Source organism: Glycine soja, chromosome 10, assembly GCF_004193775.1.
Source record: "Glycine soja cultivar W05 chromosome 10, ASM419377v2, whole genome shotgun sequence".
Lineage (NCBI taxonomy): Eukaryota > Viridiplantae > Streptophyta > Magnoliopsida > Fabales > Fabaceae > Glycine > Glycine soja.
In genome coordinates this window covers 52,676,726-52,701,839 of record NC_041011.1, presented here as the reverse complement: position 1 = coordinate 52,701,839, position 25,114 = coordinate 52,676,726, and the positions used below count along the sequence as shown (strand labels likewise).

Sequence of the window (25,114 nt, the reverse complement as noted above, 5' to 3'; positions counted from 1 at the left end):
TTTAGATATCATGAGAACTAAAGCCATGATATCTATACTCAAGTTCCTACCACATTAGGCAAAATTTCAGGAAGAAAGTCCTGGAACAGACAGTACCATACATAAATTGGATTCTTTTGAAATTCTTTTCTACACTAAAAGTAAAATTATTATCAGTGAAACAATCATATAGCCCTAGCTTTTGAGAGACAAGATTGAGTAATGGTTTTAAACTAGATTCTTTATTTTTTATTTTTAAGAAAAAAAAATAGAGAAGGATATAATTCTTCCTAGAAGCCATATCTGTCCAGAATTGAGTGCTAGAGTGAGCATCACTAATTCAACTACACCACAGAGCAAGCCAAATAGTTGTTACAAATTCATACAACTTCATTAATTCAACTCATCCTTCAATGTAAGTGGTTCCTCTGACAATCATATGCAAGAACAATCTAATCTTCCTTATTGTGGCTAAAGTGATATCTCAAAAAACAAGTCATGTAACAGTAACCCAAAGCCACAAGTGAAAACCACAAGTTCTAGATGAGATAAAAGAAACTCAACAAATATATCTACGAAAGTTCTTTGGCAGCAGCAATAACAGCTTCCTTGGTGATACCAAACTCCTTGTATATTTTTCCAGCTGGAGCACTTGCTCCAAATCGATCAATGCCTATGGCCTTTCCTTTGCTTCCAACAATCTTGTGCCAACCAAATGTTGATCCTGCCTCAATGCTAACTCTAGCTGTTACTGAAGCAGGTAGAACACTCTCCTTGTATTCATCTGACTGCTCATCAAAAAGTTCCCAGCTAACAAAAGAAACAACTCTAACAGCTTTTCCTTCCTTCCTTAGATCCTCAGCAGCAGCAGCAGCAATTTCCAACTCAGAACCAGTTCCAATCAAAATAACATCAGGCTTGTTACCTGATGAGTTGTCTGAAATGGTGTAGCCACCCTTTTCAACTCCCTCAATAGAAGTTCCTGGAAGTTGGGTCAACTTTTGCCTAGAAAGTGCAAGAATTGAGGGTCTCTTCCTGTTAACCACAGCAACTTTGTATGATCCAGCAGTTTCATTACCATCAGCTGGACGAAGCATCAAAGTGTTTGGCATTGCCCTGAAGCTTGCCAAATGCTCTATTGGCTGATGAGTTGGTCCATCCTCTCCAAGTCCAATCGAATCATGAGTCATCACATAAATAACTCCAGCTTCACACAGTGCAGAAATCCTTATGGCAGCTCTCATATAGTCAGTGAAGACAAAGAAAGTTGCACAGTATGGAATGAATCCGGGGCTATGAAGAGCAATACCGTTACAGATTGCTCCCATTCCATGTTCTCTAACACCAAACCTAACATTGCGCTCTTCGGGAGTATTCTTTTGGAAATCCCCATACGATTTCAATAAGGTCATGTTGGAAGAGGCAAGATCTGCACTACCACCAAGTAGACCAGGAAGAACCTTAACAAGGGCATTTAGATTTTGCTGAGACAGATTTCTTGTAGCATCAGCAGGGCTTTCTGGTGTGTATGTCTGAAAGTTGAAATTTAATTAGAAGGGTAGTCAATAATCCAGAAACAAATGATGGAAGTCAAGTTTTATTTATCTTAAAAGTTTGAAGGCTATACATGCATGAAGCAAAAAGATGGATGATGAGTGAAGATGCAATGTACTTAATATGAATTTTAACTGTAATTAGGAAAGTTAATGATTATAACAAACCATGGAAACGAATCACCACCATTCAGTAAAATTGGATTACGCATCATTCAACTACTAAGGAGATATAGCTCAAAATAAATATTAGGAGAAACCTAGAAGTTTGTTAGTTTACTCACCGGAAGTGCTTTCTCCCAACCAGCTGGTAATTCGCCAGTAATAATAGCCTTCAGCTCTGCAGCTTCCTCACTGTATTGCTTCTCATATTCCACAAACTTGGCATTCCACTCAGCTTCAAGTTTAGCACCCTCAGGTGTATGGCGACTCCAATGCCTAAGGAAAATAAAGAAAGTTTCATTCTAGATCATGAAAATCTCAGCAGACTAAGAGGAAACAAAGATATCTCTAACTCCCCATCATACTTCTTGACATCTTCTGGCACATGGAAAGGCTCGTATGGCCATCCAAGATTCTTCCTTGTAGCATCCACTTCTTTAGCACCTAATGCACTCCCATGAACACTGTAGGAATTAGCCTTGTTTGGAGAACCAAATCCAATGGTAGTGGTTACCTGTGAAATAGTAATCACAGATGAGCAAAAGCTGATAAAATACACCCCCCCCCCCCCCCCCCAAAAAAAAAAAAAACAAAGCATATGAAAATGGTTTACTTTCGCTCACAGAAATCACATTATGCTACTTTCACTAGTATACTCAAGGTAACTAGTGACATAAATGATGTTTTTGATCAATCCATTTGCTTCAATCTTCAGTTCATGTAACTAACCTTGATCAAAGTGGGTTTGTCTTTGACAGCCTTTGCTTCTTTAATGGCTGCACGAATTTCATCATATCCAGTATTTCCATTCTTCACCCAAATTACATGCCATCCAAGTGCTTCAAAACGCTGATCAACATTCTCAGTGAATGCAATCTCAGTGTCACCATCAATGGAAATGTGATTGTCATCATATAAAGCAATGAGCTTTCCTAGACCCCAGTGACCGGCAAGTGAGCATGCTTCATTTGAAATTCCCTCCATTTGACAACCATCACCCAATATAACATATCTACAAGAGTAAAACAAAGAAAAAAACAATTCTCATGGGTAAAACACCAGGAATTGCAAGACGTAGATCACAATGTAGAGAGAATGAGAACAAAACAAGATGCAATTATCCTACGTGTAATGGTCAACAATCTCATTGTCAGGCTTGTTAAATCGTGCAGCCAAGTGCTTCTCAGCTAGTGCTAATCCAACAGCATTGGCAATGCCCTGACCAAGAGGACCTAAACAAAACGTGAGGATAAGCAACAGAACACAGCAAAAAGGCTCACCATGATAACAGTAACATAAACCAATGAAACATCTAACCTGTGGTCACTTCAACTCCAAGGGTCTCAAAGTTCTCAGGATGTCCAGGAGTTCTGCTTCCCCATTGTCGGAATTCCTTAAGGTCTTGTTCCTATCATGTAACCCCGAAACAACAAATTCAGGTAATGAAGATCCCACAACTTTAAAAGCTTCACAATTATATTTCCATCAAAGGTCATCCATGTCAACCTTTGGTGGGGGCTATTAAGATACATATACCATCTCATTCTTACCAAAAGAGATTAAAAAAAAAAAAACAAAGGCCACACAAATTTACAAGGATTCAAAACTGTTTCACCAATCAACTTAAATAAATTTAGAGATCAGATAACAACACGAGTTAAATTTTGTTCCACTGTCATGTCAGAATAAAGATTTTTACATTACCAAACTGATAAAAAATCATATAGGTATGAGTTTTAAGGTAATTATTATAAAACTTAACATACATGAAAAAAATGCGATTTGATGACAGTGTAACAATGCACTTAAATTAAATTCTAACGACATGAGGATCACAGTTCCGAGTCACTCCCAATAGTGAAAGTAGAAAAATGAAAAAAAGAAGTAAAAACTGACCTGAACAGTGTCATAGCCAGCAAGGTGAAGGAGAGCATATTGGAGCATGCAGCCATGTCCAGCAGAGAGAACGAAACGGTCACGGTTGAACCAAGCGGGGTTCTTAGGATTGTACCTCATTATCTCATCGTAGAGAATGTGACCCATTGGAGCACACCCCATGGGGAGACCAGGGTGACCAGAGTTGGCCTTCTCAACTGCATCAATGGCCAAAAACCGAATGGTGTTGACGGATTTCTCCACCAGAGAAACCTCGGTGGTTTGGTCGAGTGTCTCAACCGCAGCGGCTCGAACAACGTTGGTGGATGGACAAGCACCCCTTCTACGCGAGGACGTGGCTGCTGCTGCTTTGCATGTAGAATGTGACTTGAGGCCAGAGAATGATGGGAAGGAGAGTGAGACACGGTCAGAAGAAGAAGAGCCATGAAGGTACACAGCACGTGCCAGAAGGGCCTGAGATAGATGCAGAGAGGATGAGGATGCCATGGCTTAAGCCTTAAGTTTAAGAGCTTCAAAAAAATGAAACTAAACCAAAACCAACCACTTAGTTTAGTGGTTGTAGAGTGAAGAAGAAGAGTGTTTGGAGTGATAGACGAAAAGGGAAAGCTAGTTGTTGATCTATACACTCGTTGTTCCTGCTGTCCACATGTTGTGGACAATCTTAGCCTATACTTCTGGCTATCTTCTTCTTACTTCTCTGCCTCATCTTTTTTCTCATAATTTCAAAGATAAAAATATAACATGATAATATACTTTATTCCATCTATTCTAAATTTATTATAGTAGTATATTCGCATCTTATTCTCTCCGTTTAGTGTTTTATTATGTAAAGCATACACTGCTCCTTGACGTTTATGTAAATTCTTTATATTTCATATATTTTTTAATCTTTTTCTACTTACGTATCTAACATATTCTCTAAACTTAAGAAACATCGTGCAAAAATGTTTTTGTTTTGCAAAACTATACAAGTGAAGAAGATTCCTGAAATTACATGACATAAATACTCGAATTACATGAATGTATAAGAAGCTTACGTATATACAGTAAAAAAAAGAAGCTTATATCTTTCTTTTTTCAGAATATCTATGCTCAAGTTAATTTTCTAGAATTACATGATATATTATGTCGATTCCTTAAACATTTTGAAAATTAACTTAATATTTTAAGAGACATAATGGATTATATTAAATATCAAACTTTTATACTGAAAATTATTTAATAATTTTTTGTAAAATATGAATTTAATTAATTTAACCGTCAAAGTTCTTTTAAACTAGTATTGAATTGATCAATTTAGCCGTTAAATTGATTTAATTTTACATATTAATCATAAATTTGGTGTTTTTATCTAACAGTTACAAAAGAAGAAACATGTCAATACTTTGTTTATCCTCTTTATTTAGATAAGGGGGTTAAAGCTTGCTGACATCGGAGCAGAACCACAAATCTTACCTGCTATGAGTGGCAAATATATTTTTCAAAAATAACTTGAAAAAAAACCATTATAATGTGTCATTATCAGTTACTACAACATAAAAAGAAGAAGATGTAACTATTATTTCTTAACACCAGATGAGGGCTTATTTTCTATCAAATAAGATCATTACCAATATAAAAAAATGATTAAGTACAAATCAGTCAAACAAAAGAATATGCGAGACTGGAACTAAAATTGCGAGGGAGCTTGAATGTAAAATTGAGTTTGCTGCTAAGTTTTATATGGTATATAAATATAAATATAAATAGTTGTTATATTGTCCATTTAAATGTACAAGTTATTGGGCTATATGTCTCTGTTTCATAAGTTCAAAGAAGACAATTAAGTGTAAAGAAAGGCTAGCTGAATAATAGTGTGTTAGACACACGTTTTAATATTTTTCACGTCAAATTGAGGAGACACGCAAAAGTCATTGAAAATAGCTTATGCTCTGAAGCCATTGTAAATCCACATTGAGGAATGATTTCCAAAAACTTATTAAGACTGGGTATTTTATAGAGTGCCCGACACTTGCTGCCCATGATCACCATTAAACGGATTAAAATACTAGTTGAATAACAGTTTATGTAAATAGAGAGATACATCAACTGAAATTTTCATTATTACTGAATCGCATTTCAGAATCATTTCAAATAAATTAAATATGCTATTATTCGTAAGGAACCTCTGATGTAATTTTTTTAAGTAATTAAAATGAGCAGTAAACTCAATATAACAGAATTCTTGTGTTGACAAAACTGTTTTGCTTTTAAAATTTAGTCATGGTACATTTAAAGTTAATTTTTTTATAAATCAAATAAGTAAAATTTATTTATCTATAATATAATATAAATTTATTTTATAATATTAACTTGTTAAAATTATGAAAAATATTATACCTATAAAGATAAAGAATAGTTTTCCTTTTTTCTCGTAAATATACATCCATTATGATGATAAGGCCCAAAACGGTGTGTTGTTGTGGCTTGTGAGCCCAATTAATCAAGTTAGAAAGGAAGCGTGTGCTGTACTGTACAACGTGAGTGTCTTGGTCCGATTTGGTGCAATCAATGATGTTGAGGCTCAATTCTTCGAATCCCCATCTCATCGTAACTGCACTTGATATCTCTTCTGCTTCAGCGTCTAAAGCTCTTCTCAGGTTCTTTCTTAACATTCCCGTTCTTTTACAGTATAGTTAGGCACCTAATGAGATAGTTCCCTTGTTTAAATACTCCTATGGCGCTGTTTTCATTGCAGCTAGGCAGAATTTTCATTGCTAGAAATTATTTCTTGCCAAATAATTAATGTTTTCACAATTTCAATTGCTTTTCATATATTTTCTTGTTCATTTTTTAATGACTTCTTCCTCTCTCACCCATTCTTGATCAAATCAGTCTTTCAATTCGACAATATAAAGAAAGAGGAGTGGGAGTATCTATACCAAGATAGACAGTGATAAACTCAACCTTGTTTTTTCCCTTCTAGCTATGTAACTGTTATTAATGTCAAATATATTATTTTTATTATGGCTTAAAGACCTTTTAAATAGATTTGTTCTGAAGTATGTGCTTTTTATTCCCCCTTAATGCTGTCTCTTAGATTTTTGGTCAACGTAAGATCTATTCAATGGTTGTCTCTTTTTAGGTGTTTGAGATCAATAATGATGCTAAAATGAAGAGAACAAGTCGAAGGCCACTACCCTCAGGACGCATCACAATACCTCATGCTGTTGGCTCGGCATCCTCTGTTGGATTAGCTGATTTGCGTACTTTGTTGTTTGTATGCTTTTCTAGTGTAATTTGATGTGCTTTGTGTGGAGGGACTAACATTGCTGCTTTATGACAAGGTTATTCCAGACTAATATGTTAGCTGCTGGGCTTGCTGCTTCCAACCTAATTCTGTATGCATTTGTATATACACCCTTGAAGCAGATTCATCTCGTAAATACATGGGTGGGAGCTGTTGTCGGTGCTATTCCACCACTTTTGGGATAAAGTTATGTACAATTGTTTTTGGCTTTCATATGTATTGCAAATTTCAGAATGCTTTAGGAATATATGTGACTGTTGTTTAACTTTTTTTTACCATGTGCAATGTAAAATCCCTATGAAGTTATGTTGTTCCACACAAGATTGATATGGCTTGACTCAATATTTTTCATGCTGGTATTTTGTGTGCGTTAAATTTCCATTGCCAGAGACGAATTTTATCCAAGTCATTTATTGACTTTCTATTGGTCAAGGTATTATTAGTTTTAAATATTTGGCAGAGTTATTCTAAAGCTTAACCCCCCTCTTTGTTAGTCCAATGGGATTAATGAGTGAAATGTTGAAAGATCATGTAATTCAATCCCTAACTACCTGAAAATGAGTTTCAATTCTTTTGAAGTGAAAATGAGTTTCAATTCAATCTCTCTTTTTCCTTTCTTCTTTACTCATGTTGTCTCACTTCATTCACCATGTGTGTATAGGCATGTGCACGTGTATTTTTTGCCCTTCTTCACCTTCTTTTTATGTTGATTTTCAGATGGGCTGCAGCTTCTAATGATATTTCACTAAATGCAATGATTCTTCCAGTTGCTTTGTATTTTTGGAAAATACCACACTTTATGGCCTTAGCCTATTTGTGTCGTGATGATTTTGCTGCTGGAGGGTATGTTCTTATATCTTTGTTTATAGTGACAATTTTTTTTCATACAACTATTTTGGTGCTCTGTAATATAATATTTGTTTTAAGTGGTGGATATTCATATTGTTTGTCTAGTCAATATCTGCCAAAGTCCTTGTTCATATAAACAAAGAACTTAATGACTCTGATGCAATGTCTGATTCAGGATAGCAATATAACATTTTTTAATGAAATTATGGGGACTCAATTACGATCTAAACTGCAAGGACCCAGAATTTTTTAAAAATGTATAGAGATCTGGATTTGACCAAATTTATATAAACATTTAGCATACAAATTGTGCTCATTAAACATGTTGATTTGATGTGCTGATTGCTGCACATGGTGGATGACTACACTCTTAATAAACTTTTCATTCAATTACTTATGCTCCAAACTACACAATATCCTTTGCTTATTGACACTTGTGTGTTTTGGTTGCAAATTTAGGTTTAAGATGTACTCTCTTGCTGATGCATCTGGGCATAGAATATCATTGGTGGCTTTAGGGAACTCTATGTATCTAATCCCTTTGGGGTTCTTGGCTTATGACTGTGAGTAGATGTTTCCTTCTTCTAGAAATACTTCATTATTGTTTTTCTTTAGATTTTTTATCTTAATTATCTGGTGCTAGTATTGATAGCTTGCTTTGATATGATTCGTTAGAAATTTCATTTGAAGTAAAATCCTCATCAAGAAATCTTTCTTAAATAAGATTCTGGCCTGTGCCGTTTTGTGGAGTTGTATGAATTTTTTAATATTTTATAATTAATAAAATAAAAAATTATAGTTTTAGTCAAGTAAAAAATATAGCCTTTTTGCATGTGGCAATGGGATTGGACAGAGACAAAGCTGACAATAAATTCAGTATTTGGTTCTATTAATAGCATCTGTTGCCCGTGCCACTGTATTGTCCAAACAGTTGAAGACCTTGTCTGTATGTTTTGTGCTGAAAGACATTAGTGTAGCAGCTTGTATACAGAACCTTAAACTATAATGAGGGGATTTGAGTTAAATCGACGATTGAAAAGGTAGAAAGTTTTTCATTTAATATGAATTTTTCACCTTAGAAAATCTTGATACTATGAGACTCATAAAAATTAATTTAAGAAACCCACTTAAAAAATTCTTATGGGAGATGTTCTAAGGCATGTATTAACTTGAAATTATATTTTATCTATTAATTTAATGTATTAAATAGGTATGTTTAATGTATTAATTTAATGCATTAAATAATTATATTTAATGATAAACATTTAATGATTATTTTTAGAGAAACATTTAATGAATTATTAAATATTTAAAACTATTAAGATAAAATAATCAATTACAAATTTAATTTTAAAACATAAATAATTAAAATTTGAGATAAAAAAATAGCACACATAATTTTAAATTAGAGGAAAAATATTAAATAAAAGAAAAATAAACTAAAGACAATTACCATAGTTAAATTATTTTTTTATTAAAAATACCTAACAAAACTTCAAATTTGGTTATTACAAGAATGAGGGGAAGGAGTTATTAACTTATTATATTTAATTTATTAATTTAAAAACGTGAAATTATCATCCTTATTCATTAGAATAATAAGAGTATCTCAGGAAATTTCTGGAAGGATTTCTTAAGTGAAAAAATTATTTTTTTACTATTTTTTTTCATTAGAACAAATCTATGTGACATGAAGAGTTTCTTAAAATGAGATTTGTATTTTCTTCAAGAAACTGCAAGAAATTATTTCTTAACAATAAAAAATAATATTTAACTTTCATATAACAATACCATAATTAAATCATAATTAAGTGAAAATAAAAAATATATAAAAATGTGAATTTCTTAAAATTTTCTAGAGTTTCTTGTCATTTAAATAAAATTATGTATGAATTTCTATACTGATATGACAATGTGTGATCACAAAAAATATTATGAGGATCACAAAAATTAGTTTAAAAAACCACTTAAAAAAATTCTTATGGGAGATGTTCTAAGGCATGTATTAGCTTGAAATTATATTTTATCAATTAATTTAATGTATTAAATAGGTATGTTTAATGTATTAATTTAATGCATTAAATAATTATATTTAATGATAAACATTTAATGATTATTTTTAGAGAAACATTTAATGAATTATTAAATATTTAAAACTGTTAAGAAGAAATAATCAATTACAAATTTAATTTTAAACAAAAATAATTAAAATTTGTGATAAAAAATAGCACAGATAATTTTAAATTAGAAGAAAAATATTAAATAAAAGAAAAATAAATTAAAGACAATTAATGAGTTGAGTTGTATTTAAAAAAAATAAAAAATAAATGATTTTGTGTGGGACCAGGGCGATGCGAAGTACTACTATATATAAGGAACATTGCCTGAAGTCCTGAGAAATGTTATTTGGTTCATGTAAGATGATGTTGTAAAGTAATGTTTGGTGTGAGAGTGAAGAGAAAATATTCTTTTCATTTCTTCCCTGCCTCCCTCATTTTTATTTTACAGTATTTGTTTTCTGAAGTGCATTAGTAATGGAAGAATGGAGAGGATAATGAAAGTGATTGGCGAATTCGCCTCTTGCATTCCCAAATCGTCAGTCTCTCTCACTCACTCCAATTTGCAGCGACTCAGAGGACATTTCTTGTCTCATTAAAGTATTCTTATTTTCAATCTTTTTTTTTTATTGGTTCCCTTTCTTTTGTGTCATATTCTCCTCTTCTATTCTATATGTTTGCATCCTTTTCTGTTTTTCTCTCAACCACTTTTATTTTGTGATCTTATGACAAATGAAGTCTATTATTTGTTGGGTTAGGTGTGCAAAAGCAAAAGAATGCAGCATCAGCTGGAGCAAAATTGTTTTGCTTTCCTGGCCCTTCTCTTATACAGATACAGGTCAAAATTTTCCTCTTCTCCATTTCTTTCATTAATAAAATTTTAAAGAAATAAATGAAATGAACATGCATGATACACACTGATATCACTTATTTTTTCAAAATTATATGATCTTTTTCTTTTTCCCTCTTATAGTGTTGTTAACCATTGGATTTACTACTCTTTAATTTGGCCACATCATAATTAAACCCAATTACGACACATGCATGTTATCACTTTCCTCTTCATATTTGGACTGTTTGATCATTGATCCTCTTATCAAACAAACATTTACACCTTAATTGTAAATTTGAGGGTCTGTGAATTGTCTAATTGAAAATGAGTATAATAATTTTTAGAGGACACACTTCATAAACAAATATGTTCTTGAACGAAAAACCTATTAAATCAAGTTATTTTTTACACGTTGGATTTGTGTCCACATACTTATAGCATAAAATTTAACAATCAAAACTATTTATTTTTTTAAAATAAAGTTAGTTTTCATTCCTTTTGTGCTTATTTGTATCATAAAATCATAAGGGATGGTAAAAGAATAAACCCAAAAATATAAGAAATGATTGTAATTAATTATTTTGCATTGTTGATTGTATAAATAGGCATAAAAAATAAAATAAGTTTAAGAAATGATTTCATCTTTAAATGTTAAGTATACTTCCAAAGCATCTTGAAAATAACGTGAGTTTCATTTAATAGGTCCCTTGTTTATCATGAGTTCACTTTCAATTAATTCTTCTTACAACTAAAAAATTGTTCATTTTAATTATTTTGAGTTTTCTATCATACAAATAAGCATAAAAGAATGAAACATTTTTAAAGAAATGTTTCAAGACGGTCTCTAGTTTTCTTATATGCAAGGAATTGTTAATATATACTTCCACCTTTATTTTTTTTTTTTGTATGAATGCATTAATAACCTATATCATAATATTTGGACAAAAAACCCAACGAGTTTCTTTGTTTTAGTATGTTTAATTTATGGATATTATAATAATTTACTATTCAATTAAAAAAATCCTCTTTCTTCTCTCATTTCACACCAATATTATTTTTTTAAATTCTCTGTCTTCCCTCATTTCAAACTACTAGTATTTAATTTTTTAAACTCTCTGTCCTTTCTCTTCTCTCACAATTAAATATTTTTTTATTAACAGTTTATATTAAACATAAACATAAACTAAGATTTGTCTGCATATGATAATCTGAGGAAATATTTTTTATTAATAATTTATCAAATGCAAGTTGTTAAAAAATAGAAAAAATTGTTAACAAAATCAAATTAATTTATGTTTAGTATAGAATGTTTATATTAAATATGATTTTTATTAACAATCACGAAGATTGTTAATAAAAAATCATATTTAATTTAAATAATAATTTGTAAATTAACATTTTATACAAAAATAAACTACTTTTTAGCAATTTTTATTTGATAAGCTATTAATAAAAATAATTTCTAAAGATTATCAATTGTAAACAATTATCTTAGTTTATCTTTAATATAAATTGTTAATAAAAAATATTTAATGCTGAGAGATGAGAAAGGAGTGAGAGTTTAAAAAAATTAAATACTAATTTGAAAGGAGTGAGGAGAGAGAATTTAAAAAATTAGTGTTGGTGTGATGAGAAAAAAGAGATAAATTTGTTTTTAATTGAACTGTAAATGACTATAATTATTTTTGAATTAAACGTACTACAAAAAAAGGAACTCGTTGATTTTTTGTCCAAAATATTATAATGTATTGCTAATGCACTCATTAAAACAAAAAATGCAAAGGAATTTATTGATTTTCTTAATTGTTTTGTGTTTTAGGAAAGATGCAACGTACGGTAAAAGAATGAATGACTGTTTGTTTTGAATTTTTATCATTTAAATTAGCATAAAAAGAATAAAACAATTTTATGAAACAATTTTATTTTGTTCTAAAGTATGTGAGAAATAATATAAATTTCTCGTTCAAGAGACAACCTTAATTTACTTTCTTCTTTCAGCTGTTTTAACACGAGAGACACCTAGACCCAAGTCCGCATGTGTCCCATCTGAAAAATATTCTGAAACTAGTGAACGATCGACCCAAGTCACTCAACCTAGCTGGTATGCATCACAATTACAATGATCACCTTCAGAGTTCAGACCAACATAGAAAAGATTAAATCATAAAGTGTATATATATATATATGGCTGTTATAAGGGAAGGATTATTGCTGGTCCCCTTTGTGTTGGGGTCACGACAGCAACTTCTATGTGTCAACTTTTATTTGGGCATTATTCAAATGTTATGCGAGTGAATTAATTTTTATATATAGCACCTTTGGCATTAATATTATATGATATATATCACTCTTTTTTGCATCACATTCAGATAAATGCATGTTAATTTGGATCTATGTTGAAATACCACAGAGTTACGTTCCTCATAGAGAATGCTATTAACGTTATTCCATAGAGAATTTTGATGTTTGGTTGCTTTCAAACTAAAAGCGATTTTTCCTTGAAATTCCCAAGGTTGGTTACAAAGTTAAGTCTAATACGAAACTAATCAGCTTAGTTTATTCAAACTAAGAACTCTGGATATTAGTGGGGGCACCTTTTGTCCGGAAAATTGGAAGATTAAGACCAAAGAAAATGAAGTAGTTGTAAGATAGAGAAAAATTGCAAATAACAGACAAAGATATGGCATGGAGTCCTTTTTTTTTTGTTTGACAGGGACATGAAGATGGAGTCCTATGATCACGAGTGTATGTATTTCTTTATATATTCTTAAAAAAAATGAATATATCATGCTTTGCATATATATACTTTATTTTCAGATTAACATTTCAACTCTAGTTTTCAGATTATAGCATCTCAAGTCTCAAAAACTATAGTTGACCAGTTATATATACTTTCTTTATTGTTGGATTAATTTCAAAATTTGTGAGGCTTCACTTGAGTTTTCAACTTTGGTTCAAAGCGTTCCGGGGCTCTCATGTCCCTTCTGCTATGTTTCTGGTATTATTAATTAAAAACTCGTTTTAGTGTTACGATAACCAATAATAATAGCCATCACACGATTCTTTTCTCTTAATTTCGAATTGGGCCCAAACAAGTTTACATATAGGGGTTGATTTGAACGAACTGATAATCAGAGATAAGAAGAAAAACACTTAATTTATTTTTAGTTTTGCTGCTGCAATATTAATATTAATTGCGCAGGATCCAAATGGAATATTAGGATTTAGGAGTGTCTTAAAAACGTGTCAATCCGTTAATTAGTCTTTATACTGTTTTGGACGATTTGGTATAATTTGATATTTGATTTTTTTAATCGGTTATATATATATATATATATATATATATATATATATATATATTAAAAATGCTAATGCATATATTGGAGTATTGGCTAATGCATGTTTTATGACTGTTATTGCATGTAGTATTTCACTAGATAAAGACGATTATGCTGTAATAATAGTATTTAGTATTTTAGTTATGAATGATGAGCCAAAAATTGTAAAATATATATGTAAGGGAGACTTTCAGAATCTGGTTCACCAAAATTGATTTTGCCTTTAAGCTCGCATTTGAAGCATAAATCACGTTATTTTAAATTCACTTTCAAGTAAAATTAATCTTATTTCTTTTCATTCTAAGCCTGAATTGTATTCGTGTTAAAGCCCCGACTAGCCACAAAAAAAATGTATTTGTGTTTAAAACAAAACTTTTCTCACTTTTTAAGAGACCATAATTATTTCGAAAACACATTGTTCTGCAGGCCATTAGACACTTAGCAGTACTTGCAAATATAGATTACAACCCACATGAACTGAGTTAATTATCATTTGAAAATACAACCCATCTTACATTCTATCATGAAGTTTGGTCATTTTCGTACATGCAATCAAATATATTTTTTTCCATAAAATTACTTCATATATACATATTGAAAATAGTCGAGTCCCTAATTTATAAATAATTCTTTACTTAAACGTATTTACTATATATATATGTTTGCACGTGTTACCTCCTTTCATCTTTCTGCATCGGCCTTCTCAGTAAGTATCTGTCATATTGTATTAATTAGTAGACATCCTACAACCTCAGAAAAATTTTCTTCCTTCGAGTTCGAGGTTTGAATTCACATTATCCAACACTAGGCAAAGGCAACAAATTAAAAAAGAATCTTGCACACAGTGGCATTGTCGGTCAACAATTAATATCTACATCGTAGAGAGAGAGAATGAATGAAGGCAAAAAGCAAAAGTACTGAAAATGAGCCAATTGGAGGCTCTGGTACGTAATTGGTCCATCTCAAGGGACAAGCTTTATCCTCTAACTTCAAACATGGATAACTTGTGGTCTAATGTTGAAAAAATGCATTTGAAAAAATTATGAAATCTAATGATCATGGCTGAATCTCATCTCATTATACAATTGAGTTTGAAACCTTCCATAAGAGTTAGAGATTTTACTAAAAGGCAATTGCTTATTTCCAACACTAGCTTATTGCTCCAAATTGAGCCTTTCAAAAGCATAACATCCACCAAACTAAACCATATATCATCATGACTAACATTTGAATTTTGACAAGTCAAATATCTAAGGAATTAAATTAAGAAAATCGAACAGTCATGAAGATTGCACTTCGCAAGTAACTACATACAATTCCCATAAACAATTTAGTGAATGGAAGCAAGTGTAATTGACCAACAAATTCACATGCAAGACAGTAATATCCTAACTTGTGTTCAACCTCATCAGTACACTAAATCTACTGACTGTTTCCACTTCAACATCGCTAAACAGCTGAATTGAATCAAACTCGACTTGAAATGGAAACTGAAATTTTGGAAAATGATGAATAGTCTAAAGCGGAAGATAACAAACTTTTAAAATTAAGGAAATATAACTGATATTTAGTATGATATACCGTATTTGCACTTCGATATGTTTGTTTCCAATTCAATGCTTTTGTAAGCATGTTCGCATGAGATAAATTTTCGGGTGTGAATGTGATATTAGATTTTATATATATAGATTCACATAAAAATATTTTACTTTATATTTTCAAAGAAACTCAATTAACCAATTCTTTTCTCATCACAGTTATTAAGGCATTGCTCCCACGAACTCACAGATGTTAAGTGAAGGGATAAGATAAAAAAAAAAGTTGAGAATAAATCAAATTACTCTAAAAGTATCTTAAAAAAGTTACTCACTCCAATCACTTTTTGTGTATATTATTTTTTTCTTCCGACTTTTAAATTAAAAGTTCATAATAAATAGATCAAATCTGCAGTTTTTTATTTATTAATGGTAAAATTTCTTAACTATAAGGGTCTGTTTAGTAGAAACAAATTTATTTTTTATTCGATAAAAATAATAAAATATAGAAATTCTATAAAATCTTATTAAATTAAATTTTAAGAAACTGTAGAAAATAAAAAATTGTGTCAAATATAATAAAAGTAGCTGTTTAATTTTTATTCAATTGAAAGAATACAATATAGTGATTGCTAATTAATGATCTTTTAATGGATATATTAATTAATACTAAATTTTAAGAAACTGTAGAAAAGAAAAAGTCGTGTCAAATATAATAAAAGTAGCTGTTTAATTTTTATTCAATAGAAAGAATAAAATATAGAGATTCTAGAAAAGCTAATTAAAGAGCTTTTAATGGATATGTTAATTAATAAATTTTAAGAAACATTAGAAAAGAAAAAGTCGTGTCAAATATAATAAAAGTAGCTGTTTATTCAATAAAAGGAACAAAATGTCGAAATTTTAGGAAAGGTAATGGAAGAGCTTTTCCTTTTAAGGAGAAGATAAATAATAATAAAAAAGTTAAACCAAACACAAGTTTTAAATCCAATTAGAATATTATTGACACTTGTCTCCAATTAAAAATGCATGTCATTTCTAACAGAAAAAATAAATCAAACGATAGATCACTAAAATTGGCCAACCTAACTTTCCAGTGTTATTGATGTACCTGCACCTTAATTACAGTTCAGATTATGCACTAATTTATCTATCAATAGCAGCTATATTTGGTGTTACATTCTTCCCCTAAATTTTTTTCCTTAATCTTTTTCCTTATAATATCTCATATACCGAAAACACAATATTTTCTATTTCTAAGATCAAGCAAGTGAGCAACCAAGGTTTTAAAGACGGTTCACGACCGTGATTAATTTTGATCATAATATTAAACGTTTGCAACTGTAATTGTAACCAAAGTAGGCATATTTGTCAATAATTCCCTACAATAACAAAGAACATGATGAAATCGCAGTGGTGACTGTAATTTAAAATCTTGCATGCAATTGCAACATATAATAATTACATTTTTCCACTGATATAACTCGATTAGTTTATAATCAAGATAGAATATGGAGTTGACTAGAAATGTAAGAATTTCTCTCCTAAATTAAGCATAATGAATACTGGTGGAAGGAACAGAAGCATGCTAGGACACATCCACAGGGAGATATATGTATATATGTATATCCATCCTTTTATGCTTCATATCTGACAGTATATCAGAGGAAATTCTAGAATGAATAATAATAACATCAGAATAAATTGAACAGACTCAATTCATGCTTAATTTGCAATTCCTATTAACATTACATCCATTGAGCTTGAACTTAAGAAGCAATGGCCTTTTTGGTGTCATATCAACATTAGCTACACCATGATCTTCACTCCCAGCTTTTCTGCATGAATCCACACCCACGACCTCAGACCTGGGAATATTTTCATGAGGCACCGTTTGCTGACATCCATTAATCACAGTTTCAGCATAATAAAACTTGTTCATCCTATGGATCTCCTCTAATGTACTGTGCTGTGCCACGGCTAAAATATCCACCATTGAGCGTTTCTTACATCTTCCTTTACGCTTTTTGCGTTTATCTTTCACTTCCTTGGATGATGGCAAACTCTTACTAACATGAATTGAACTTAGGAGGGTACATGTGTCTGCTGGTTGAGATAAATTGTCAGAAATGCTGCAGCTATGCTGATTTGAGTGATTTTCCTCTCCATGTGATGAAGGGTGGTTAGTGACTTTGTAGACACACTCATTGTTAGTAGTACTTTGTCGGTGATCATCATCAATGAGATGTGGAACTTCAGCTATGCAAGAATCAGCTTCTTTATTATTATCATTTAGTGAATGCATCAAGTTGGAACAACCTTTGAGTGGTTCATCAAGTGAAGTTTGGCCTCCAAATGGTGGCAACACCTCCTTCAGACCATCTTTAAAACACAATTGCAAGTGCTTCTCAGGAAATGGCCAGTTATGAAGGATATTTATGTGACGAGATGCAAGAACATACTGTCTGCAACATAAAGAAAATAACTATTTCATGTTTATTACCTCTAAAGTTTGTCAACAACAAAACTTAAACTAGCCTTAAACACTCCTTCCAAAATCTAAACACAGTTTTGGTAAAATTCACAAAAGGAAATGCAAAAGGCAAAATCAAATAAGAAAAAGAGTTGTTGAACAGAGAATAATCATAAGCTTAAGCTGTGTTGGAATGACTATAAATAACCTACAATCAACAGGTGCTTCACACCTTACAAGCAAAAGATAATGTGATAGAGGACTGAGTATCTAGGCAACTAAGCTAAGGAATCTAATTTCAGTAAGTTCGTTGCATTTTATTAATCATCTGCAGTATTTATACAATTCGATCTTTAAGCTGATTACTCTTTGTCATTATACAATCGAATGCAGGTTTTCACTATCTAACAGGAGAGCTCCTACTGCTGTCAAGCTGCCTTCGAAGTATTAGGCTTGTACATACTCCTTCAGGTAATTGGGTCTTCTGCTAATCCTCTTTGGTCTGTTATTGCTGCTATCAATATTGCTATCTATACACCCACCGATATTGCTATCAATACACCCATCCCCGAAAGCAACCTTGTCCTCAAGGTTGTGAGCTTGACGGAGCTCTTCCCAGCGTTCCCAAGTGGACTCCTCGGGAGCCAGACCATCCCACTGGACGAGCACCATAGTGACGGGAGGGTCAAGCGAATGATCCAGTTTCCAATCAAGGATGTGTAGGGGCGCCGGAAGGGGGTGATGATCAAGAGACGCCGAGGGGAGGGTCGCCGGAGTCGCTGGTAATGGACCGTTGTGGGGTTTCAGGAGAGAGATATGGAAAACGGGATGGATGCGAGAGGATGCCGGTAATAACAGGCGGTACGCCACGGCGCCAACGCGCTCCACGACCTCGAAGGGCCCATAGAAGCGTTTGGACAGCTTGTGGTAAGACGGAGCCACCGAGGTCTGACGGTAGGGGCGGAGTCGAACGTAGACCCAATCGCCGACCGCAACGGAGAAATCGCGGCGATGCTTGTCGGCGGACGCCTTCATGGAATCTTGGACCTTGCGGAGGCGCCTTTGGAGCCGGGTATGCAAGTCCTGTCGGGAGATCAGCAGCTGGTCCACTGCTTCAATGGTGGACGAACCCTGCAAATACTGGACCACCGTCGGTGGTGGGCGGCCATAGACCACTTCGAAGGGCGAAAGACCGGTCCCGGAATGAACGGCGGTGTTATAAGACCATTCGGCCAGAGACAAGAAGCGGAACCACCGTGAGGGTTGGTGATGGACGAAGGCGCGAAGGTACTGTTCTAGCGTTCGGTTGAGCACCTCCGTCTGCCCATCGGTTTGCGGGTGGTACGCGGTGCTCATCCTGAGCTTTGTGCCGCTAAGTTTGAACAGATCCCGCCAAAAATGGCTGATAAAAATGGGATCACGATCTGAAACCAGGCTACGGGGAAAACCGTGCAGCTTGCAGACGGTGTCGAGGAATAAGACGGCGACCTTATAGGCCGAGTGGTGTGTGGGAAGAGCAGCGAAATGCGCGGCCTTTGAGTAACGATCAACAACGACCATGATGACCGTAAATCCCTGCGAGGGGGGAAGGCCCGTGATAAAGTCTAAAGCTTGGTCTTCCCAAATGGACGTCGGAATGGGTAAGGGTTGGAGTAACCCAGCGGGCTTACGGGTTTCGTACTTCGTTTGCTGACATACGGAGCATTGGGCCACGAATTTACGGACATCCGCCCTGATGGTGGGCCAATCAAAATTTTGTTGAAGACGGTGGAGTGTTTTGGCCGTGCCGGAATGGCCTCCGATTGGAGAAGCGTGGAACTCTTCCAATAACGACTGGGTAATAACGCAAGGGAAAGGAATCCAAATACGCTTCTTCCGGAGAATAAGATCGTGGTGGAGGGAGAACTCCGGGTGGTTCGCCGGCGTGGATTGGATGTCCTGCAAAAGAGTGACATACCGTGGGTCCTGGAGGAGTGTCCGTCGTAATTCGGAAAGGAAAAGGGGGTGTGGCATCGTCAACGCCAGACACGTGGCCTCCGGTGGAGTCATGCGAGACAAGGCGTCGGCCACCACGTTTGCAGCCCCCGGTTTGTACCTGATGGTGTAGTCATATCCCAGCAGCTTTGATAAGTAGAACTGTTGCTCCGGGGTCTGAATGACCTGCGTCATTAAGTCTTTTAGGCTGCGGTGGTCGGTGAGAATGATGAATGGGGCGCCGAGGAGGTAATGTCGCCACTTCCGGACCGAAGAAGTAATCGCGTGAAGCTCGCGTATATATGCAGAGGCCTTCTGCAACGGTGGGCACAGGACCTTACTAAAGAATGCAATTGGGTGGTCCTCTTGGAGTAGCACCGCACCCATTGCCGTCGCCGATGCGTCTGTTTCGAGGATGAATGGGAGTGAGAAGTCAGGATTGGCTAGAACGGGGGCACTAATCATGGCCTGCTGAAGGGCCGTGAAGGCCGCCTGGGCCTCCGGGGACCAACTGAACTTGTCTTTGCGTAAGAGGGAAGTAAGAGGAAATGCAATGGCCGCATACCCTTTAATAAACCTCCGATAGAAACCTGTTAACCCCAAAAAACCACGGAGAGCCGTCGGAGAAATCGGGATGGGCCAAGCAATCATGGCGGAAATCTTCTCTGGGTCGGGTGCGATACCTTGAGCCGAGATAATGTGGCCGAGGTAGTTAAGTTGGGATTGGGCGAAAAGGCACTTGGATTGCCGGAGAAGGAACTGCTTATCCGATAACGTGGACAAAACGGAGTCCAGGTGAGAGACGTGAGTATCGAGGTTGGGGCTATAGACAAGTATGTCGTCGAAGAACACGGCGACATATTTTCGCAGAAAAGGTCTGAGTGTGTCGTTCATAGCCGATTGGAACGTCGACGGCGCGTTACTGAGGCCGAACGGCATGACTCGAAACTCATAATGGCCCAGGTGAGTTCGAAATGCTGTTTTATGTATATCTCCGTCGGCCATGCGGATTTGGTGAAATCCCTGGCGCAGATCGAGCTTGGAGAAACAAGACGCCTGACCCAGATCATCCAAAAGCTCGTCGATCGTTGGCATAGGGAAACGATCCTTGACCGTGACGGCGTTCAAGGCGCGATAATCCACGCAGCACCTCCAAGAGCCATCTTTCTTCTTAACAAGGAGGATTGGGGAGGAAAAAGGACTGTGACTGGGTTGGATGAGGTTGGCCTCGAGCATGGCGGAAATCTGCCTTTCAATCTCTGTTTTCTGGTAATGGGGATAGCGATAGGGCCTGACGTTTACGGGTGAAGCTTGGGGCAAGAGATGAATGTGGTGTTGAATGTTTCTGGGTGGGGGAAGTGTAGTGGGTTCTGCAAAAACGTGGGAGTAGCGGTCCAGTACTGAGGTGATCATGGGGGGTAGGGAGGTAGAGGACGAAGAGGAAGGTGGTGAGGGTTGAAGTGGTGTGGTGGTGAGGAGGAAGAGGGCTGAGATGCCCTGGGTCTGCGTAAGTCTTTTTAGTTGATGGGCTGAAGCCGATGAAGAGGTGGGGGGTGCATCAGCATTAAGCGTAATTGGTTGGCCCAAGTGTGAGAACGTCATGGTCAGCGTCTGATAATTCGTGGTTATTGGGCCGAGGAGTTTTAACCACTGTACGCCCACGACCAGGTCCGCCCCGCAAAGAGGTAAATGATGTAGGTCGAGAACGAATTCGTGCCCCTGGATCCAAACCGGGACTTGCCGCGACAAGGTATCGCAGTCAAGGGTGTGGCCGTTGCCCACCATGACCTGCAAAGCCGGTGTCGGTGTTGACGGCAGGGTCAGGAACTTGGCAACTCTGGATTGGATGAAGTTGTGTGTACTTCCTCCATCCACGAGTATGACCACCTGATGACGATTCAAGGAACCCAAAAGGCGAAAGGTTTGCGGCGTGGGTGTGCCTTCCATGGCATTGAGGCTGATGTGCGGGGTGAGGGTGGAGTCCAGGTCGACCTCAGGGGAAACCACAGGTGATATCGGGCCTGGGGAAGGTTCCGGATCCTCGTCGGCGATGAGAATGTGGAGGCGCGATTTGCATCGATGGCCGTGGGTCCACTTCTCGTCGCATTGGTAGCAAAGCCCCTGCTCGCGGCGGGTGGCCATCTCCTCCGGGGTAAGGCGTTTAATGGGAACCTTGGAGGGTGGGTTTGGCGGTCTGTGCGAGGGAGAGGGATTAGGGTTGTAAAAGGGTGCGCGGGAACCGCGGCGGCGATCAAGAAGTTTATCCTCTTGTAAGCGGGCTAGTTCCGTGGCTTGAGGAAGGGAGAGGGGCCGCAGGGCTTGCACTTCGCGGCGAAGCTCCGGTGTTAAGCCGGACACGAAGCAGCTCAATAGACAGGAGGGTGGAAGACCGATGGTCCTGTTCGCGAGACGCTCGAAATCGGTGAGATATTCACTCACCGTGCCCGTCTGCTGAAGTTTGAACAAGGCCCCTTGGGGGTCGTCGTAATACGACGGCGCAAAGCGTGATTCAAGAGCCTGCAACATCGCCGGCCAAGAGGGGAAAAATCCGTTGCGCGCCATCCATTGGTACCAGGACAACGCCGGTCCGTCCATGTAAAAGGCCGCCACCGTGAGACGTTTTGGATCCGGGATCCCTTGGTAATCGAAAAACTGGGAGATTTTGAAAATCCAGCCCAGCGCGTCGTGACCGTCGAACCGCGGTACGTCTAGCTTCATGTGATGGCGATGAAGGGTGGTCGGCGGAGAGGGGACGGGCGAAGATGACGGAGAATGGTGAGGGATAGCTATGGCGGCGAATCGTTCGGCAAGGGAGTCGAGTTTGGCCGTGAGCAGTGAATGGATGGAATCCACCTTGTTATCGAGGTTGGATTGTCCGGCATTGAGGGTTCTAATGGCTTCCTCAAGCTTTTCTGTGGTTACCTGGCGTGTATGATGCTCAGGCATGGTGGTTGTGGTGGGTGCGAGGTAGTTATGGTGGTGGTGAGGTAGTTACGGTGGCTGGGTAAGGAAGAGGGAGGTCGGACCAGTTGATAGAGGACTGAGTATCTAGGCAACTAAGCTAAGGAATCTAATTTCAGTAAGTTCGTTGCATTTTATTAATCATCTGCAGTATTTATACAATTCGATCTTTAAGCTGATTACTCTTTGTCATTATACAATCGAATGCAGGTTTTCACTATCTAACAGGAGAGCTCCTACTGCTGTCAAGCTGCCTTCGAAGTATTAGGCTTGTACATACTCCTTCAGGTAATTGGGTCTTCTGCTAATCCTCTTTGGTCTGTTATTGCTGCTATCAATATTGCTATCTATACACCCGCCGATATTGCTATCATAATGCAATCCAAGATATCAATCTAAAAAATAGAACATGCAATAATGGCATAATATTAAAGGAAAAAAAAGTAAAATCTCATTCATAAATTGAAATGCATAGGTATGTTTATGGTAACATTTTCAAGCACATTAGTACCTTATTGAGAAGGGTTTAACATCAGCTTCAGAAACCGTTTGTTGTGGCAGAGATTGCGAAACCGCGGGTAGGTTTTGGTTTTGGTTTTGCTGCTGAGACATAATTCACCTGAAAGATTGTAGCTTTGTAAGTGGATCCCAAACTAAACTCTCTGAATCAATATTTAACCAAAAATCCTGCAAGCCCAGTTTTTGGCTATAACCACAGGAACGCTATACATAAAATGCCGAAGAAAAAACTTCATAAAATCACCAGGTGCAATACCCTAGTACACAGAAAAACAAATCAGAGATTCACAACCACAAAATCTGCATGTGGGTACGCAAAAGATGCTCAATTTAGCAACAGAATAAAAGGAAAAGGGATCAAAAGATAAAACTTTAGTGAGTTTTTGAATGAAACAAACGGCAGAGTCAGTTAAACCTGGAAGCTTCGGAGGAAGAGAAAAAGGGGTCATAGAAGTGGCGAGGGAGAAATGGGTAGGGTTTGGGTTTGAAGGAAACGAGTGTGGCGAAACGAGAAACAAGATTTCAGCGTTTGAAAAGAAAGAGAAGTTGAAGAGAGAGAAGGTAAGTGGAGCATGAGGAACTGACTGAGAAAAGAGGTTGTAGAATCAGTGTTATGTTGATTTTTCTGTCTCTTTTTAGTTATAAGTCTCCTTGTTTTACGTTTCGTTTGGGTTGGTTTTATTTTTGCTGACTTCATTTAACTAAAGCTAATGTCTAACATATATTGCAATTAAGGAAGGGTTATTTTCGTTAATTTTTAATTGGGTTAATTTGCCTCTCTGCTGCTATTCATCCACTAAAGTTTTGGTGGCATGTGAAAGCCTCCTTAATAACCCGAAAACAGGGCATCCTCATAAACTTGGCTTATCCTAAATTACCAAAGCACTCGTCACTTGTATTCTTATGCCACAAATTCAACTAAAACCGGGAAATGTGTCTATTTGCAGAAAATGAATTGGGTCATAGATGGCTAAGGGAAAGCTATTATATATATATATATATATTGGTTAAAATAATTTATCTTGGTCTGTACAAATTTACCAATATGTCGATATATAGCGGTTTTTGTGTTTTGGGTATATATTAATCAATATAACTCGGGGCAAAATCAAATTCCAAGGCAACGCAAATGCTTTCTTTTGTAAATGACAGATATCTGCCAGAGGTATCTGTAATGTATGCAAAATCCAACCTCTGCAGGAGAAAGTACAATCAACAAGAATCTCAGATTTGCCTCATTAAGGAAAGCACACAAGTCTATATGAGCTATCCCACCCTATCCTATGGTGGTTTTATTTCCATATTGGGAGGCATACAGCATATTTACCCAAAGAGTATGCTGAGGAATACTGAACTTAGTTGCTTTACTATAATTTAGAATTTCCAATGTTTTATTGGTTTCAGATCAATGACAATATTCTGACATCATAAAAGCATAGCAGGCGAGAGCAAATTTAATTGGCAAACGTTTGGTGGAGTTGCAGCAAGATTTGCGACCAGTCCAGTTTAGTGGTAATTAAGTCCCCAACATTCTGCAATAAATTGAAGTGGATTATATGCAACATGGACAAAGTTCTGATATAGGAGTGAAGCGAAGGACTGATGAAAAAAGGAGATATATACTAAATATAATTGATATCATCATCGTCAATATTAATTAAATTAAATTAAAGATTAGGCAAAGTCTGATTAATTTG

At 36.0% G+C, this 25,114-nt stretch overlaps 3 protein-coding genes across 10 annotated transcripts; 1 reads left to right on the top strand and 2 right to left on the bottom strand.

The window, feature by feature from the left end:
• Positions 1–263: 263 nt before the first annotated feature.
• Positions 264–4,331, bottom strand: LOC114369952 (transketolase, chloroplastic-like). Its single transcript, XM_028327232.1, has 7 exons — positions 3,591–4,331; positions 3,012–3,102; positions 2,821–2,926; positions 2,424–2,706; positions 2,060–2,208; positions 1,817–1,970; positions 264–1,511 (listed from the first exon to the last, which is right to left on the bottom strand). The coding sequence occupies exons 1-7, from the start codon at positions 4,074–4,076 to the stop codon at positions 552–554; spliced, it is 2,229 nt and encodes a 742-aa protein (XP_028183033.1). The 5' UTR covers positions 4,077–4,331; the 3' UTR covers positions 264–551.
• A 1,743-nt stretch (positions 4,332–6,074) lies between these two features.
• LOC114369570 (protoheme IX farnesyltransferase, mitochondrial-like) lies at positions 6,075–12,979 on the top strand. 6 transcript variants are annotated; one of them, XM_028326803.1, is made up of 7 exons: positions 6,091–6,229; positions 6,715–6,835; positions 6,917–7,065; positions 7,597–7,722; positions 8,188–8,291; positions 10,544–10,623; positions 12,616–12,979. In XM_028326803.1, the coding sequence occupies exons 3-7, from the start codon at positions 7,019–7,021 to the stop codon at positions 12,622–12,624; spliced, it is 366 nt and encodes a 121-aa protein (XP_028182604.1). In that variant the 5' UTR covers positions 6,091–6,229; positions 6,715–6,835; positions 6,917–7,018; the 3' UTR covers positions 12,625–12,979. The 6 variants fall into 6 exon arrangements, 3 of the variants coding, with proteins under 3 accessions (XP_028182604.1, XP_028182602.1, XP_028182603.1); XM_028326802.1 differs by having other exon boundaries at positions 6,092–6,229; positions 6,927–7,065; XR_003657662.1 differs by adding an exon at positions 10,261–10,385 and having other exon boundaries at positions 6,075–6,229; positions 6,715–7,722.
• Positions 12,980–17,082: 4,103 nt separating this feature from the next.
• On the bottom strand, positions 17,083–24,090 carry LOC114370587. Of its 3 annotated transcripts, none has more exons than XM_028327986.1 (3): positions 23,674–24,090; positions 23,410–23,517; positions 17,083–17,955 (listed from the first exon to the last, which is right to left on the bottom strand). In XM_028327986.1, exons 2-3 carry the CDS (start codon positions 23,508–23,510, stop codon positions 17,205–17,207), a joined length of 852 nt encoding a protein of 283 aa, XP_028183787.1. In that variant the 5' UTR covers positions 23,511–23,517; positions 23,674–24,090; the 3' UTR covers positions 17,083–17,204. The 3 variants fall into 3 exon arrangements, with proteins under 3 accessions (XP_028183787.1, XP_028183788.1, XP_028183786.1); XM_028327987.1 differs by having other exon boundaries at positions 23,410–23,674; positions 23,833–24,089; XM_028327985.1 differs by having other exon boundaries at positions 23,833–24,089.
• Between the last annotated feature and the right edge of the window lie 1,024 nt (positions 24,091–25,114).

What these genes read in the sequence shown, in the direction of transcription:
- LOC114369952 (XM_028327232.1), bottom strand. Translation starts at nt 4,076, where the DNA reads ATGGCATCCTCATCCTCTCTGCATCTATCTCAGGCCCTTCTGGCACGT. An exon ending in GTGCCAGAAGATGTCAAGAA is followed by an intron (nt 1,971 to 2,059) that starts GTATGATGGGGA and finishes TATTTTCCTTAG; the next exon opens with GCATTGGAGTCGCCATACAC. An exon ending in GTTGGGAGAAAGCACTTCCG is followed by an intron (nt 1,512 to 1,816) that starts GTGAGTAAACTA and finishes TTCAACTTTCAG; the next exon opens with ACATACACACCAGAAAGCCC.
- LOC114369570 (XM_028326803.1), top strand. Translation starts at nt 7,019, where the DNA reads ATGGGTGGGAGCTGTTGTCGGTGCTATTCCACCACTTTTGGGATAAA. An exon ending in TCCACCACTTTTGGGATAAA is followed by an intron (nt 7,066 to 7,596) that starts GTTATGTACAAT and finishes GTTGATTTTCAG; the next exon opens with ATGGGCTGCAGCTTCTAATG. An exon ending in GATGATTTTGCTGCTGGAGG is followed by an intron (nt 7,723 to 8,187) that starts GTATGTTCTTAT and finishes TTGCAAATTTAG; the next exon opens with GTTTAAGATGTACTCTCTTG.
- LOC114370587 (XM_028327986.1), bottom strand. Translation starts at nt 23,510, where the DNA reads ATGTCTCAGCAGCAAAACCAAAACCAAAACCTACCCGCGGTTTCGCAA. An exon ending in GTTAAACCCTTCTCAATAAG is followed by an intron (nt 17,956 to 23,409) that starts GTACTAATGTGC and finishes TTTATGTTGCAG; the next exon opens with ACAGTATGTTCTTGCATCTC.